The 18424-nt window shown below is 41.1% G+C and overlaps 1 protein-coding gene across 1 annotated transcript; it reads left to right on the top strand.

Annotated features, from left to right (window-relative positions):
* Positions 1-151: 151 nt before the first annotated feature.
* On the top strand, positions 152-17552 carry ipo7 (importin 7). The gene is made up of 25 exons (XM_080434634.1): positions 152-358; positions 2894-2975; positions 6555-6711; positions 6862-7020; positions 7224-7380; positions 7816-7905; positions 8041-8135; positions 8239-8323; positions 8445-8579; positions 9136-9235; positions 9357-9433; positions 9632-9748; positions 10119-10208; positions 10336-10501; positions 10919-11079; positions 11403-11531; positions 12248-12314; positions 12471-12596; positions 12742-12839; positions 13410-13505; positions 13626-13846; positions 14709-14917; positions 15055-15264; positions 16190-16306; positions 16457-17552. Exons 1-25 carry the CDS (start codon positions 275-277, stop codon positions 16552-16554), a joined length of 3126 nt encoding a protein of 1041 aa, XP_080290760.1. The 5' UTR covers positions 152-274; the 3' UTR covers positions 16555-17552.
* Positions 17553-18424: the final 872 nt, after the last annotated feature.

Here is an 18424-nt window from a genome sequence, read left to right as displayed (position 1 = left end):
ATATATATGTAAAAATAAAAACACATTACACATTATGACCCCTGGAAATATTAAAACAACAACACCCAAGTGAACAACAAGTCCCATAATGCACCACCAAATGAACAGCGGATATTCGTGTTCTGAGCGATTTGGCGCTGATCTATCCGGGTACTTCCATTCACTTCTTCCTTTCGCGCCGGTACTGGAGAGCCGTGCGTCCATGTGCGCAGTGACCGGGAGCTGATAAGAACCACTGAAATAACTAGAATCCGAGCCACAACAGAGTTCCGCGATGGATCCCGAGGTTCTGGTCGAGGCCCTTCGGGGCACCATGGATCCTAACCTGCGTGAGGCTGCAGAGAGACAGCTCAACGAGGTAAAGTTAAAGTCTGGGTTGGTTTGATCATGATGGTAGAATGTTAGGCCTCGTCCGTTTCTTCTCTCACAACATCAAGATGGTTGTGATCATCATCACGCAGACAGGATCCGCTTGTCCGTTAACTGGAATCAGTAACACGTCTTATTCGTAACATTTACTGACACCCGAATCACGGATTCAACGTGAACAGCGATCGAACTATTTATTTTGATGACAGGCTTGTTTTGCTTGCTAGTAAACCTCACGTCATATGTTAGCATTATGTCGAAATCTTCGCTAATGCTCATGCTAACTTGCTAATTGCTAGCCTGTCACACTGTGGGTGTCAGTGTTGCTTCCTGGTACGGAAAACGTGATTCGTTTTATCAAAAATATTGGATTGTACTTAATTAGCCGAGAGGTGCATACTAGTAATGGTGTTGATGGTGGGGTTAAGTAATGAGCTTGTAAGAAGGTAATTTAAATCGTAGCAAGCTAGCTAGTGGCTACTTGTTGGAAAACCTGCCACCTAGAATGGAGTCTTAAAGGATTGGTCAGTGACGTCACCAACCAGCCTTAATGGTGTGCGTAGCTAGTGTTTTCATGAAGCCCGAACATCAGGTTTATACTTGATCTTATGATCTTGTCCACAAAGTGTCGCTTCGCTTGACCACGTTTTTTTTAAAGTAAAATGATCGTGTGATGAAATATAAAGGCTATAACGGCGCAATTTTGCGGTTGAAGCGTTTTCTTTTAATATAAAGCCATGAGTTCAAGGCGGGCCATGAGTCGGAAGCACTTCCAGTGTTGCCACATTTTGTGAGAAATAAGCAGCCAGGTCTCTGAAAAGTAAACAAGTCTAAAAGAAGACACTAGTGACTAGAGCCACATGGGCACTGTATTGGCTGTTTGAAAATTGCCGATGCGACGCGTTGTGAGCTTGTAGATATGCTATTTTCAAAAGATCTTAAAGAAAAAGTGGAATATTTGGAATATATTTGAAAGTGAAAAACAAAATCAGATAGGGGTCTGCACATAAATACATTTATTTGGTCGTCCTTGACATGTAAATGTTTGAGAACTGGTTGAAACAATCATAAAAACAAATTGACATAATAAACAACCCCAAAAAACTAAAACCGGAACCACCAATATTTACAAGCAACTTCACAGTAAAACGAGCCCAAAGTCGATTATACTAAAAGCAAGCAGACATGGCAACACTGAAGCATTTCCGCTTCAAGGACGCGTAGTTGTGACATCACTGACGACACCTTGGTCTTTTTTCTCCTCGCTTGGCACAACCCTGCTACATCGCCTCTGCTCACGTGTCATTGTGACAAATCCAGCAGTGATGACATTCATTTTGTTCACCGAAAAACATGAACGTTAAGACAACCAGGGGTGTTTTAAATGAACACACGGGTCATGTCATAATATATACCCATTTATACAGCGGTAGAAGAAATAGTCAGTCTTCATGTTGACATATGTTAGCGTTAGGTAGGTTAGCTTCAATGTCATAATACCAGTAGCAGGGCTGAAAATAAATAGAAATGATCAAAGAATGCGCTAGAAGGCGAAACTGTCTTTAAACAAAGGGTATATTATGTTAATTCTGTGTCTAAACTCCATGGGACATTGTAGCTAGCTATCCTAAGAATCTTGATTGGTACCAGAAGAGATACATGTGTACCACAGTCACAGATGGCAAGGTGTACCTTTACCCATTGCCTACCATGTTATTGTACTTTATAACCAGTTATAAAAAAAGAAACGAACACTGCTAAAGAGAAGCACACACACTACAATGCATTGAGACATTTTAAAGTAATGGAACATGAGGGAGTGTGTTATGTATCGAACGCAACACATAAATAAGTTATATTACTGTTAGAATACAGTTTTATACATATCTGGTTTCATGTGACTGATATAAAGTATTGATGAAGAATGAATTCAGCTCTATGTCTATCCATTGCTGAACATCTCCTAGCCATGATGTTATTGTAAACTAGAAAAGGGGCAGGTCTTTGCCATGCTGGGTGGCCTACCCAGGGCTGTGTCAGTCCCGCCTACAAATTAACAGTATGAAATATCAAAACCCTGTTTACAATGGGCCCCTCCCCACAAAATTAGGTCTGGAATATGAAAAATCTGAAATTATGGTTATCACATGGCTATAGAGATAATGTGTACCAAATTTTGGACAAAATCCCTTTTTGCAGAAAGTGTTAAGAATGAGCTGCACATGGATGGACAGATGGGCAAAAACCTAGTCTTCACCTGTCAGCCTGACAAAGACAATAACACAGCTGTCTTTCAATCATATTTCTTATTCATAATTGGTGTGTTGTTTAACACAAACTAGTGAATCAAGACAAGTTCCTCTAGATTATAATAAACGTATTATCGTGTCATGCCTTAACCTAGGCTGATATGGTATTTTGAGGACAGTTTGTCATGCCAATCAGTCACTTTGGGAGGTAGATAACTGTTACTAATGTTTTCTGACTTGCGTTGATCAATTTGTATAATTCTTCTAATCAACAGGGTCACACCCAGGTAAACTTTGTGTCCACACTACTGCGAGTGACCATGTCTGACCAGCTGGATTTGCCTGTTAGGCAAGCAGGTGAGTCAAAATAAACCAGATGAAATGTGGAAATTGTTTATTTTGACAATCTGTGCAAGATGATAACCTTAGATTTGCACTTGACAATTAAAACAGCTTTACAAAGGCTGCTTAAGAGTCATAAACTTTTAATTGGGTTTCATAAACATAATCCATCAGAAGTTTTGTAATGACTACATCTTTTTTGCATTAATTTTGTGATTCATGTGCTTGTAACACTGATCTGCTCACAGCCAATATTATTTATAGATGTCTTAAGACACCCAAGCAGAGAGCTTGCCATTACATTTTAAAAAAGACTGCTCCCTTGAGAAATGATCATGAATTCTACAGATGTCTGGTCTGCTACATTTCAGGGGGCTTCATCCATTGTCACGTGTGCAATACAAATTATTTTTCTAATTATGTTCTGAGCACATATGAGTGTTTAGCCACTTACACCCTATATACTTAGTTGCTACTGTACTTGGTCTGCTCTTGTTTCCATCTACACCAAATCTCTTTGCCCAGAAAAGGCAGATCTACAAGTTCACAGCATGTTGTGTTGCGATGTGCTGTGAGCTTGCAGATCGTCTATTTCTGGTGAATGTCCCCCCCCCAGAATAGTGGGTGTAGGGGTGGTTAAGATTAATAAAAAATATTTTCACATTCATGCAATACGAGCAGAGCTATAGCTCTGTATGGACAATTTTGTGGCAGGGACATTATTAGTTAATCATTATTGTATACAATTTTAATGATGGAAGAGGCAACTAGTTGCAATAGCAGTGATCTCAGTGTCTTTTATTATTAGGCTCGTGAAATCATCATCAACCCTTCCTTTTATAATGTCAACAATGAGTTTCAACAAAATGTTTCAGCATGTTTACTTGGGCAAGAAGCCTACTGCCTTGTCAGTAGCATTAGTTTGATGTTATTTGCCTCCCTATGAAGCTACTTACTCTCCTCCTAGTAGCTGTCCCCAGGAACAAGGTTTTCCAACTGTCTCCTTTGCATCTGACTCCAATTCAGCCAGACTGCATTAGATTAGTGATGAGTAACTGGCTGTATTTCCTCAATGATCCCCTGTTAACTGGACTGTTAATAGATTTTTTTTCTCCCACCGATGGATATGAACAAAACATGTATTATTTCTGTAAGAAAAGCAAATTGAAAGACCTCTAAATCATTTTGCTTTACCCGTGTCACCTTATTCTTTTAGAAAGTTGCAAAAAATTCAATTTGATAATCCAACTCATGTAAATACAGTAGTCTTTATGGCACAGACAAACTCCAAGCCACCTCGAACAGGGTTAGTCTGTGTGTCTCCACAAAAATTGTCTTGGTAGTTCAGGCAGGCACGGGAGTCAAGATGGTCCCATGCTCATTGACCCTCCAGTTACACATGGCTCAATCGCCAACACATGCACCCTCATTCCTAATGGGCTGTCTTTTTAAGCAGAACACCACTCACCATTTCATGTTACATCACCTCTACTTGCAGCTTGTCAGTGATCAAACTACCTCCACAGCCTCCTCCTGTTGTAACATTTAGTTCTTAACTATGTCAGCATGTTAATTGTGTGGATTCATGTGGACTTTATCATGTTTAATATCTGTGGAACTTAAAGTTACGTCCCATGAGGGGTTAAAATGTCATCATGTCCATGTAACAACTCTGTATCTTTAGGCTCTGCTTTGGGAGCTTTGTGATCTCGGTCTGTGTCACGCTTGTGCAAATTAATCTGTAGTGTCATTGAAACAGAGCCACACCTCCAAATACAATATCATTGCAATAAATGCTTTAACTTGATTAAAGTGTCAGTCTGACTGAAGTTGACCAATCGCAGCTCCCACCGTGTCCGTTACATGCATTATGTCATGGAAGTGTGCATGCTGCCTGGTGTAACTGGTTGTAACGGGATGGACAATACATGCCACAGGTTGACGCTGGAGTTACTTACCAATTTATTGCATCCCTGGCTTATAATGTCAACACCGCTTGATTCCCTACAGCAGAGAACAGAGACACCATGAGTGGCACTGAAGCTGACGATTTGTTCACAAAACGTTTATCCATAGCATACACTTTATCAATAGCATTGGACAGGGAGGCCACACGTTATTAGACTGTCTTGTTTTCTTATGAGACTGAAGGGTTTAGTTTTGCAGTAATAATTAGCGATAGAGGACTATTAATGGTATTTAACTAGACATGAAGACATTTTTAAGTTATCTGGGATTGCCCACCTCGGTCTGCGATGACGCGTAATAAGTATTCCATCACAATTCCCGCATTTGGTGGCAATGGTGCATGGGGAGGCTCTCAGAATAACTGGCATACCTTGGGGTAATGGGCTTGGAGACTAACTCAGCACCTCTCTTCGAAGCACACAGAGGAAGTTCCTGCTGTGTTGCTACGGGATCCTCCCGTGTGGTTCAGTACTGAAGCCCATTTGCTGAAAGTTGACTCAAAGGAGCTGTGTTTGAGTGACTGCAGGAACGGTATCACCATAATGCTAATCTGCAAATGGATGTTTTGTTTATTCCTAAGTATCATTTCATGTCTTTGAATGTGTCATGTTGACTTTGTAGTCAGTCATGTGGTTTGGAACTTTTGGAGGAAATTATTTCTTCTCCTTTGAAAATAAAATGAGCCGACAGCTTTTTGGTAATGGCCTTGGCTGTGGGGGTGGTGTGGTCATTGGAGCAGGGGTAGTGCTGGGTTATGGGATTGGGGGCATGCTCTGTCAGCATTGATAGGCAAGATTATGACTGCCTAGCCAGTGGCATAGACACATGTGTCAGCAGTCTGATGTCAGCTTCCACCCCACTCGCCACCCTCCCACTCCCTCAGATGTCGCTCTCTGCAAGCCAGAGAGGAGTCCTACAGTGGTTATTAAGCCCATTTGACACCTGAATGCTACATTCAGAGCATCTGAACTACATCCTGAGGGGTACAATTGTATCCCATGGAGATGAACCGGTTGCTGTTTCATAATCCGTTACTACCAATTTTCCCCATTCAGTTCAGCTTGATTTATTTTCTTATAAGTGGAGGAGGTGAGAGTTGGGAGAATCGCAAAAGCTTGGTGTAGGAGCAGAGAGCACTAATGAACAAGTTGAAACAAAGTTAGGAGATGTACTGTGAATGGACCCTAAAAGAGGCTACTTAATGCACTACCCTGCTGTTGCCACCTTTTGAGTTCTCAGTAATTCCTTTAAATGTGAAGTGAGTGCGAGTACCCTGAAAGTGCCATCTTGTCATATGACTTAGAAGAAGTTATGCTGTCATCATACTTGATGGTTTCCGTCATACCAGACCTCTGACTAACCACAGCTTGTGTCTTCGACTCAGTCCTTTCCACAACTAATGACTGCTTTTACAGTTTAAACTCACTGGTATGAAGTTCTGCAAGCTAAGGTGCTAAGAGAAAAGGTGGAATAAAAATGCTTTAAACAAACCAATTTATTTTCAGTTTTGATATGAATAAGCTTTCAAGAATTTTGATCTGAACTCTACAGTAACCAAAAGCAGCTTCCCTCTATTAGGGGAATATAAATGCATATGAACATAAATTTTTTTCTGTCTATATCTAGGTGTGATTTACCTTAAGAACATGATAACTCAACACTGGAGTGAAGGAGAAAACACAGGCACAGAGACGCCGGTCACCAACAACATCCCTGAAGAGGACAGGCAGTTCATTCGAGACAATATTGTGGAGGCCATCATACACTCACCCGAGCGCATCAGGTAACGAAATGGAGGACGGAGAGAGCTGAGCAGGATTGTCTTCCAATTCATCATCTATCAGTCATCCTTGTTCCTTCCCACTCACTCTCCATGTTGTCTTCCTAATCTCTTTTTGTCCACCCCCTAAAATTGTCCTTTTTTCCTTCTCAGGGTCCAGCTGACAACATGCATCCACCACATGATCAAGCATGACTATCCTGGCAAGTGGACAACCATTGTGGACAAGATAGGCTTCTATCTACAGTCAGACAACAGTGCAGGATGGCTGGGCATCTTGCTCTGCCTCTATCAGCTGGTCAAGAACTATGAGTAAGTCTTGAAGAACAAGTTTGGGGTTTAGTCCAAGCCATATTTCACTTCTAACGGTCTGTAAAAATAAAACATTACAGTAATCCATTGATTGATCTGTTAAACAAATGGCCTTTGAGATTATATACACTGAACACACCACAACAACAAGCCTATGAGTTAAGATGTACGTTTTGTGTTTTTTCTTTGGCTGTGTGAAACAGATATAAGAAACCAGATGAGCGCCAACCCTTGGTGGCTGCCATGCACATCTTTATGCCTATGCTGAAGGAACGCTTCATCCAGTTACTGCCTGACCCTTCCAGTGACTCTGTTCTGGTGCAGAAACAGATCTTCAAGATACTTTATGCCTTGTTCCAGGTATTTGAGGCCAAACACATCTCATCTTTTCTATGAGTTTCTTTTGACAGTATTATGCTCTACCAGTCAGCAGAAGAAAACAAAATGGTATGAAATGGATTCTGTTTTGGTTGTTCTAGTGCTGAGAGAGACAGGGTTGTGAATTGGCGTTACTTTTTTGGTGGTAAACCAAACTATTTACTTCACAGGAGCAGTCCTGTGTACAATGTTAGCACAGCTTAAGGCATCTGCTGGTCATTTCTGTGCTATTTCTTCAACAGAATTAATTATCATAACCATTTTTTGTTCTCTTTTGACAACATTTTCAACCATATTTAACCGTAAATTCTCTTGTATTTTTAAGGAGTTCTTCATTGTCAAAGGTCTTGGGTAAATTGAAAGTAAACATCAAAAATCTGACCTGAGTATTGAAGAGGTCTTTTTGTGTGTCCACAGTACAACCTCCCATTGGAGCTCATCAACAGACAGAACCTGACGGAATGGATGGAGATCCTGAAGACTGTAGTGGACAGAGCTGTGCCTCCGGTGAGGACAGAACATGCATGCATACACTAATACTTGTCTAATATTGTATACTAATACTACTAAAATAATCGTTTGCAAATTGCTCAGTGGTTTTACACAGCCTGGCTGCTCCTCTCTTGTCAATGTTGTTTACAGGAGACCATGCAGGTGGATGAGGATGAGAGGCCTGAGCTGCCCTGGTGGAAGTGTAAGAAATGGGCCCTTCACATCTTGGCCCGGCTCTTTGAGAGGTAAGTAATCCAGCCTTGTCCCATCTGTGTTCTGTGCACTTGTGCCACTGCGGCTGCTACGTTTTCTTACAGTGCAAATAACTAAATCAAATTCTGTCCCCAGATATGGCAGCCCAGGTAACACAACCAAAGAATACGTCGAGTTTGCAGAACTTTTCCTCAAAGGATATGCAGTGGCTGCACAACAGGTAAGAACTAAGACCGGTGATGCATAAAGCAATAGGGTTCTGCTCCCCACAGTGACTGACTGGATCTGTCCCTGGTGTGATTCTCAAAGATGCATCTTTTTGATCCCTTCTATCTTTTTAGGTGCTACTGAAAGTTTTATATGAGTACAAGGAGAAGCAATATGTGGCCCCCAGAGTGCTCCAACAGACACTTAACTATATCAACCAGGGCATTGCACATGCCGTTACCTGGAAAAACCTGAAGCCTCATATCCAGGTATGAATGCTGTGCGTGTGTATATCCATCTCTGCAAAATATAGGATGGATGTGTTAGTATTGTAATTACATGTTCCCTTTTGGCCAATGTTTTATGGTTTTAATGCTGTTCATTATATGTATTGCACTTTATAAAGAGAGCTTGCTCTCAACGGTCTTCCCTGAATAAATAAATGTCAATAAAAAGGTTTTATGGATAAACTGGTTGTGCCAAGTATCAACAGTGATATTGGTGTCGCTGACATTAATATCAAGCTGAGAACTTGATTTAACGCATAATTGGTGTTGATGAAGCCAAAATGGATGAGAGGATGTAATTTGAATAATATATTTCTATTTAAGAAATGTGATATTCTGCTTAACAAAATACACTTTTTATTATCTTTTCTTGAAATAATTATCAGTCGATAACTTATTGGGTCAATAACTTAGGTCAGTAGTTATTGTCAGGCAAACGCATACTGGGATGTGCAAACGCATACTATAAAATACTATCACTGCCTTCTTTTCAGGGAACAGTTTCTGAATTCTGACTTTGCTTGCGTGTTTATTTCAGGGCATCATTCAGGATGTGGTTTTCCCACTGATGTGTTACACAGACAGTGATGAGGAACTGTGGCAAGAAGACCCATACGAGTATATCCGCATGAAATTTGGTAAGTTGAGAGAGTCAGTCTTTCAACTAAACTGAATGCTATATGGAGAGACAGGACTGGAGAGCATCAAGGAGAGTTGATGCTGGGTTAGTGTACTAAATCTATCTAATCATCCCTTCAGATGTGTTTGAGGACTTCATCTCCCCCACCACAGCAGCACAGACCCTCCTCTTTACCTCCTGCAACAAGAGGAAAGAGGTGAGCATTCTTGGTCAACTCACTAGGTAAAGCTTTTGAACTTGCCCTCAATTTCCGAGGGAAACGTGCCTCATCAGCATGGATCTGGTGCTGTGATAGAAGGAAAATGTGCTCTTTAATAGTACTATATGGACCAAAGATACGTTAAGATGGAGTACAGTCAAATATACAGTATATTTCTTACTTGTTCTGTTTCAGGTTCTTCAAAAGACAATGGGCTTCTGCTACCAGATCCTCACTGAGCCTGCTTCTGACCCCAGGAAAAAGGATGGTGCCCTCCATATGATAGGTTCACTAGCTGAAATTCTGCTCAAGGTAAGGCCTAGACTGCTTCTTTGACAACCCCTTTATTATTATTTTTATGTTCTCCTGGGTCATTTATTCGCATTCCTTTTTTGTGAGTGGTTTCCCGCTTTTTGTCACAATGTCTTCAACGTTATCAGTAGGAAAGGTGTAACAATCATCTTCCCAAAAGGACAGTGAAACAGTAGTAGTAGTAGTAGAGCTTAGTCTTATATGAACAGATGTGTTCCTTTGATTTGGATTGAGGCAGGATTATTGTAGATCTCATTTTGCCATTCCCTGTAAATGAGGGGTAAACCAGACGGCACTGCGTTGCCATATTATTTTGTCATTTGGTAGATGATGCCTTGTGTAGCTGACATTTTCTTCTCCTGCTAAACAGAAAAAGATTTATAAGGACCAGATGGAGTTCATGCTACAGAATCACGTCTTCCCCCTGTTCCGCAGTGAACTGGGCTACATGAGAGCCAGAGTAAGTGATATTCCACAGTGGTGGGACCACAAGCTCAGTCAGCGATACTTTATTGCTTTATATTCTTACATTAGGGCCTTTTATTTGTCCCTGCAGTATTTTTCAACTCTTTCACTTTTCCTCACAGGCCTGCTGGGTTTTGCATTACTTCTGTGAGGTGAAGTTCAAGAGTGACCAGAATCTGCAGACAGCCCTTGAATTGACACGTCTCTGTCTCATCAACGACAATGAAATGCCTGTTAAGGTAGAGGCTGCCATCGCCCTACAGGTCCTCATCAGCAACCAGGAGAAAGGTGAGCTAATTGAAACCTTCAACTAACTGCTCCCATACACTGTTTCATGTCATTAGAATAAAATGAAAGATTTCCTTTGACATGAAACTGGAATTGTTGGACTGAAATCATGTACAGCTCCGGAAACCTTTTAGTCAGGAAGCAGGCTGAAACAACTATTGTAATATGGATGTGTTGTACCATTCAATATTGTGTTACATTGTGCAGCCCTAATGGCAACTCTGATCATAGTCCACTGGTTAATCTCCCAGACCTGTCCCAGTTCTTAACGAGACTTCTGGGGCCTTTGAATATCGGGCTGAGCCAGGAAATGACCAAACGTGAATTCACTTTAGAAACTCGAAAGGCATTGTTCTTGATCTTCCAGCCCTAGATTTCGCTGTCTTGCTAACAATACAATTGCACTGTATTCCTCAGCCAAAGAGTACATCGTCCCCTTCATCCGGCCAGTGATGCAGGCACTCCTGCACATTGTCAGAGAAACTGAGAATGATGATCTCACCAACGTCATACAGAAGATGATCTGTGAATACAGTGAGGAGGTCACTCCCATTGCTGTGGAGATGACACAGCACTTGGTAAGTGCACTGATTATAACACAGTACACTAAGGAACATGTCCGCTTTGTTTGTAACATAGGGCTGGACAATGCATAAAATTCTCCAGTACGATGGGACTATTTGAATGGCATGAACATTTAATCTGGGAAAAAGTTTTAAGGGGATGTAGTAATCCACCAAAGTAATTAGCTCTTTCCGATGCTTCCCCATTAAATATAGAGGTAGAGGTTACACTTATTCGACAAATCACTTTCAAGTCAGATTGCCCAGCAGTACTATTTTAAACAGCATTTATGAATGCACACTTGGCAGCTGACTTCATTTCTGTGTTCCCACAACAGGCTATGACATTCAACCAGGTGATTCAGACGGGGCCTGATGAGGAGGGAGGTGATGACAAAGCGGTAACGGCGATGGGAATCCTCAACACCATCGATACGCTGCTAAGTGTGGTGGAGGACCACAAAGAGGTCAGCAGCACTGCCCACATGCACACACTGCTCACCAATCACACGTCACTTCCACTGTAAAGGCCGCTCTGGCTGTCTGTAATGCTAATGCCGGCACACGTCAGCCACCCACCAACTCTTAGGAACACACGTTCTGTTCTGTCACCCCCCTCAAAATGCCTTAGGGGGTGAGGAGGCTTCTAGAAATAGTCCTGTGGCAATGTGCCATTTATGTTTGCAAAAACATAGGTCTGCTGCTGCTTGGAGCAAGGCATCACAGGGGCAATTCCTACTGTAAAGAGTGGATGTCTGCTGTCAATGAACCTGGTTGAGGTTGTTGACAGTTGTTTTGTTGTCATTGATGTAGTAAGTAAGCTAGTTTATTTACAGTGGATAGTTGCAAGTGTCTCAATACACACTTGACAAAATATCAGTAATGTAATAGGTCTTTTATTCTACATGAACAAATGTACAAGAATTAAAGCAGGTTTAGTAACTCTCTAGAGCTTGCAATTTAGTTGTATGAGAGTAAAAACGAGTAGGATTTAAAAACCTGATTGAGAGAAGTAGTTAATTCCACAGGCGCATGCTTGGGACATGGAATGAAAATAAGCTTTCATTAGTCACTAATCTCAACACGGCAGCATGTGAAGGAAGCATACCCCTCACATCAGTGTGTGGAACTGATGTTCCAGTGTTGAAGCCTTAATCATAACAGCTGTGTGTTGTCTTGTCAGATCACCCAGCAGCTGGAGGGCATCTGTCTACAGGTGATTGGCACAGTGCTGCAGCAACATGTATTGGGTAAGTAGGTTACTCTTGTACCGCCACATTCCACCTGGGTGGTGTTCTAGTCTAGTCAACACATGTCAGGGACCCACGTGTCTCTGCCTTTGATGATAAATGTTCCATAATTACATGCTGCCAATCCCGCTTATATTTTTATTGGATATTTTTCAGAGTTCTATGAGGAGATCCTGTCCCTGGCCCACAGCCTGACATGCCAGCAGGTGTCCCCACAGATGTGGCAGCTCCTTCCCCTGGTGTTTGAAGTCTTCCAGGCGGATGGTTTTGACTACTTTACAGGTATCCAACTTTTAAAAAAACATCTGCCTACTTCATAATGAACTAGTAAATCCTAAACATTTGGAACTATGTTAAATGGGTTTCTTAACCACTTAAGCCATATATTATTATTTTTCAATACATGATACATGGATGTCCGTTTCAGATATGATGCCTCTCCTTCACAACTATGTCACAGTGGATACAGATACTCTCCTGTCTGACACCAAGTACCTTGAGATTATCTACAGCATGTGCAAGAAGGTAAAATGATACCATTTGGGTTCAACACAAGACAAAACGGTAGTTTCCGTGTTTACATATTAAACTAGAAAATGTGCTCCTCGGAGCACAAGTCTCCGCCAGCAGATCCGTGCTATTTTAATCAAATGAAATCACTTACCCTATCTTTAACCATAGTTCTCTAGGAATGTTCTAATTTTTACGTAAAATAGAACATGTTACTATATCATAGCAATTATATTATCATAACAATAAGTAATGAGATACAATAAGTAATGAGATACAACCTCTGGCAGGTGAACAGACAATAATATTAATTGTCATAAATGTATTACTGTATTACAAAAATGTATATATACTATGACGCATCTGATATATAGCAATTATATTATCATAGCAATAACTAATGAGATGCAGTAGGGTAAAAGACTGATCATGTCTTACCTCACTTCAAAAACATAAATGGCTTTTTGAAGTGACACACCTATTTATAGGGTTTTATTTCGTCATACGTCCCTCTAGCCGGAGACAATGATTACTGCTGTTCTGTGGTGAACTAGGATGTTGACCTGTGCCTTTAATTTCACACAGGTCCTGACGGGGGATCCAGGTGAGGACCCAGAGTGTCATGCAGCTAAACTGTTGGAGGTGGTCATTCTGCAGTGCAAAGGCCGTGGCATCGATCAGGTCAGCACATGCCACAAGAAAACAAATAACCCTCTGTTGGCGCAACTGTATAACCTTTTTGTTGAGCAGGCATACAATCTCACTCTCAAATTTGATGAACTTACAACTCACACCTTGCAGGTTGTGCCCTTGTTTGTGGCTGCTGCATTGGAGCGGCTGACAAAGGAAGTGAAAACCAGTGAGTTGAGGACTATGTGCCTGCAAGTTGCCATCGCTGGTCTTTATTACAGCCCCCCTCTGCTCCTCAACACCCTGGAGAATCTACGCTTTCCCAACAACACCGAGCCCATCACTAACCACTTTATTACCCAGTGGCTCAAAGATGTTGATTGTTTCCTTGGGTAAGTCCTGTTTCAAATATAAGCCCTTAATTTGAAAAGAGTGTTTTTGATTACTTTGAGACTAAAGGTCTTTGTCCACAAGGTGTGTTTGCCTGAATGCAGCGTATATTCTAGTTGTTTTACGCTATGCTGTAAACGGCAGCAGTGTGACGAGGCACTGAGCGTCTATTCTGCACTACGTACGCATTCACACCTGGTGTTTTTATCTGGTCCACGAGAGTTTAAATATTTCCAACTCTGGGGAGCGGGGTGAGCGTTTTAGAAGAGCACCTTGCGTTTTCAGCTGGGGGAAAAATGCTATGTTGGACACTGCCTAATGCTGCGTTCACACTAGTGGTGACAAAAGCTTTTTAAAGAACGGTCAAGCGTGGCCAGCTACATTGCTGTCGAGTCACTGTTGAAGTGTTGGCTCAAGAGTTGCTCATGCCACAATGCGTAAATGAAAAGGGTCGGGTTAAATAGCACAGGGAAGTGTTTAATGGCAAGAATTCGTTTTTCTTCCATTTACAGAACGGAGCAGGTATTCTGGGGAGAGTTGAAGTCATCTCAACTTTGATTTGTAGCACATCACACCTGCCACGCAGCAAATAGTGTTGTGCATTTGTAGCTTCATGTAGCTAGCTTCCATTGAAAATGACTTCTAGCCTTTGTCGTCGCTAGTGTGAACACGGCGTAAGGACACTCGACCACTTTCTCTGCTGTAAATCAACTCATTTGACCTGGAATGCGAGATTTGCCTCAGCTACTGTAGTCTCAACAACTCATCTCCTCCCACTGTCTTGGTCCCAATTTGCAAACACTGACCATGCTTTCCTAGTTTATGCATATATTGAAAGCATTTCATTTTCCCCCCCCCAAACAGCCTCCATGACAGGAAGATGTGCGTTCTCGGCCTCTGTGCTCTAATTGACCTGGAACAAAGACCTCAGGCTATCAACCAGGTGGCCGGCCAGCTGCTACCTGCAGCTATCCTGCTCTTTAATGGTCTGAAGAGGGCATATGCATGTCGAGCCGAACATGAGAATGATGACGACGACGACGATGAAGATGGAGAGGAAGAGGATGAGAATGGTAAAACACTAGTATTGTAATTAAATCATGCATTGAATAGATCAGTTTAGGGAGGGGGTGGGGCTGTTGAGTGTTTATGCAGGATATTACAACGTATTAACTAATTTTTGCCTCCATTAACGCCTCATTGACACTAGCGGCCGAGCTGGGCAGCGATGAGGATGACATTGATGAGGAGGGCCAGGAGTACCTGGAAATGCTGGCGAAGCAGGCAGGAGAGGATGGAGATGATGAGGACTGGGAGGAAGACGATGCAGAGGAGACGGCATTAGAGGGTTACACTACAGCTGTAGATGATGAAGACAACTTGGTGGATGAGTATCAGATCTTCAAAGCCATACTACAGAGTACGTCACTTTTCACAATCAAAAGCTTCATTAACCACTTAAACCCTCTATACTTCGTAAACTGGACATCAGTTCTCTTTCCCTCTACACCAAATGTCTTTGTCCAAAATAGCCAATCTACAAGCTCACAACGCGTAGCTGTAGCTTGTAGATGTGCAGTGTTTGGTGAATGTTCATTCCCGAATAGGAAGGCTATGGTTCAAGAGACACTATTGTGGTTTTCAACATCTGTTTAAGCTATATTTTGTTGTAGGGCTAACAAAACGTAATTCCAGTTATGTCACTGTCACCAAAACATTTTCGATCTTGACTTGAGAAGATCTGAATCAGGTTGATGTAATGGTGGCCATTGATCATATGGGCGTGCCAGGCTGATGCTTGCCTGCAAAATGCATCATGGAACACAGAAAGACAGACGGGACTTTTTTTTGTTATAAATATTGTTGATTATTAACCCATTGACTGCCGGGTTTGCCCACTGCCAGAGATTTTTCATTGAAAAAAAAAAAGTTCTCAGGAGCCGAGATATAGAATTTTTAAGTTAACAAGAATTTTTAAGTTAACAAGGAAGTGGATAGGAGTCTAGAACTTCAAAAAATCATATCTCCTTGGTCTTTGGGTCAAATTGAAAAAATAAATATATATATATTTTAAGTTCACGTAGATCTACGCGACTGGCACGTGGCGGCTGTAAATAGGTTCGCGTAGATCTACGTGATTGGCAGTCAATGGGTTAAAATCATCAAGAATAAACGGAACTTCACGTCAACAGTTGGACAGTGTTCCTTAATTAACACGTTAAATCACCTGGGAAGACTTAAGTACACGTCATAATGTGTGTTGAGATTTAATTGGAGATACTACTGTTCTATAATAAAATGTATGTACGAAAGAGAGCTGATCACATTTTCCCCTGCTGATGCAGATATCCAGACCCGTGACCCAGCATGGTACCAGGCACTCACACAAGCCCTTGATGAGGAACAGGGCAAACATCTTCACGACATTGGCACACTCGCAGATCAGAGACGGGCAGCACATGGTATGTCCAAGTTGCACAGTGAGAAATGCCGTCATCTCCATATGTAAAGAAATAAAGAATTCCAATATGACTTATGTAAAGAAAATAAATAAAGAATTCCAATATGACGTATTTGGAACCCTGGGCTATATATTTGTTGTCTGCTTGCAGAATCCAAGATGATCGAGAAACATGGTGGCTACAAGTTCACAGTGCCAGTGGTGCCAACTAATTTCAATTTTGGAGGCAGTGCTCCAGGAATGAATTGAGTGATCCCTTCTCCTTTTTATTACTCTGTGACTGATTGTAGTGAAGTGAAAAAAGCTTGTGTTGTTCCCTTAAGTAGTGGCTCCAGAACTGGTTCTTCTCAGTCATTCTTCAATCTGTCAAATTGGATATACTAGCTTCAGAAGATGTGGGAAAGCAACCAAATGCAACCAATGGCTGGGGAAAACAAACCAAGAACTTGAGCACGACGCAAGAGAGGAAAAAAGCTCTGAACAACGTCCTCTAGAGTCCGGTGTGGAGGGGATACCATGGCGGCAACTCTTTTTTTTTTTTCACACTCAAAACAAAATTAGGGGCTTAACAATTTGAAATTGATATGGGGACTAAATATTTCATCGTTATCACCGTTTAGGCCAAACGGCCGTGGTAGGATTATACCTCCGGCAGTAGTGTTATCTACGTTTTTTTTCTGCATTGACAAATTATGTTATGTACATACAAGCCAAGGTTATTGATTTTCAAGTAGCCTTGCAAAACAGCTAGAGGCATTTGTAAGGTGTCAACAACTGTATTCATATGTAGCATATTGGATACTTCATAGCACTATGTGATGCCTGATCTCTGTAAATTAATGACTAGCACTTTCATATTGTTCAGGTCTCCTAGCCTTCTGTATCAGACTGCAAATTTTTTAAATCAATTAAGACTATTTAAAAACAAAAAATGGCTGTAACGTTACTTTGCAAGCAATTTCTCCTGTAATGATGACTGGTTGTCACATGTATTTGGTTACGGTGTGGATAAAATATGCAAGATAACTTTGCCAACCTCGGAAACATTCTAGATTGGAAAAAGAGAATGCTCTTGGTGTTCATTTTGGGTACAGGAGGACATTTTGTTTGTGAGCACTGAAAGTACAATTGGATACTTCATTGAAGCATGTACAATTGGACTTATCGTGAAGGTCTCAAGCTTTTGGTTGGGGTATGGATGAACCATCTATATATACAACGTATTAAAAAAGCTAAGGGAATTAATGCCCTTGAGTGTTTCCTTGTACAGACATGTTTTGTTATGGTTTATGAATCATAGCAAATGCATGATTTAATTTTATATGGGATATCTGTTGATATTTTTCCTATCTTATGATTTATGAATTTTGTGTGTCATTTGTCAAGGGATTGTCTTCCACTCACACATCTGCAACCTAATCATAGCCTGGATGTGTTGTACAGCGCATATCTACAGTATACAGATGTCGTGACACAGGTCCTTAAAACCCTCTGGCGTCTGGCATTTTGTTTTATAATATAAAATTTGGCCGTGGGTGCTATGGCCGACTCCAGAGGAAAGTGTCTTAAAAGGTCTTAAATATGATTTTGACAAGTCTTAAATATAATTTATTATGAAGTTGATGTAAAAAGAGTACTTTTATAAAGTTGCATTAACTTCAGTCTCACTTATAAATGTGTCTTGATCACACTGTAACAAAACTGCAAAAATGAAACCAATATGGAATCAATGACGACTAATATGCTCAACCTGGCTAGCCTAAATTAATTCACTTAATTCTGGGACTACGATTATCTTTCAGACTTGTTTTGCCAGTATGGATGTGAAATGGTTCTTAAATTGCATTCATAATGGTCTTCAAAAGGTCTTGATGTCTTTATTCCAGTGATATAACTTGTTGAAACCTGCAGAAATTCAATTATAAATGCAAGATGTTTTTTTTCTCAGTGTAGTTTCAAACCTGGTTATATTAAATGTTTACCCCGTAGCGTAGTAGATAGTCCATAATGAATGATAAGTTGTATAGCCCAGTGGTTTCCAAAGTGGGGTCTGGGGGTCCCCAGTAGAAGGAGCAGTTTAAATTCACTAATTTAATTCCATTAACTTAAAATTAGTGAC

The sequence above is a fragment of the Gymnoscopelus braueri genome (genome assembly GCF_963280865.1).
Source record: "Gymnoscopelus braueri genome assembly, chromosome: 1".
Classification (NCBI taxonomy): Eukaryota; Metazoa; Chordata; class Actinopteri; order Myctophiformes; family Myctophidae; genus Gymnoscopelus; species Gymnoscopelus braueri.
Note: the sequence above shows the minus strand (reverse complement) of the source record. Positions and strands in the feature narration are given on the sequence as shown.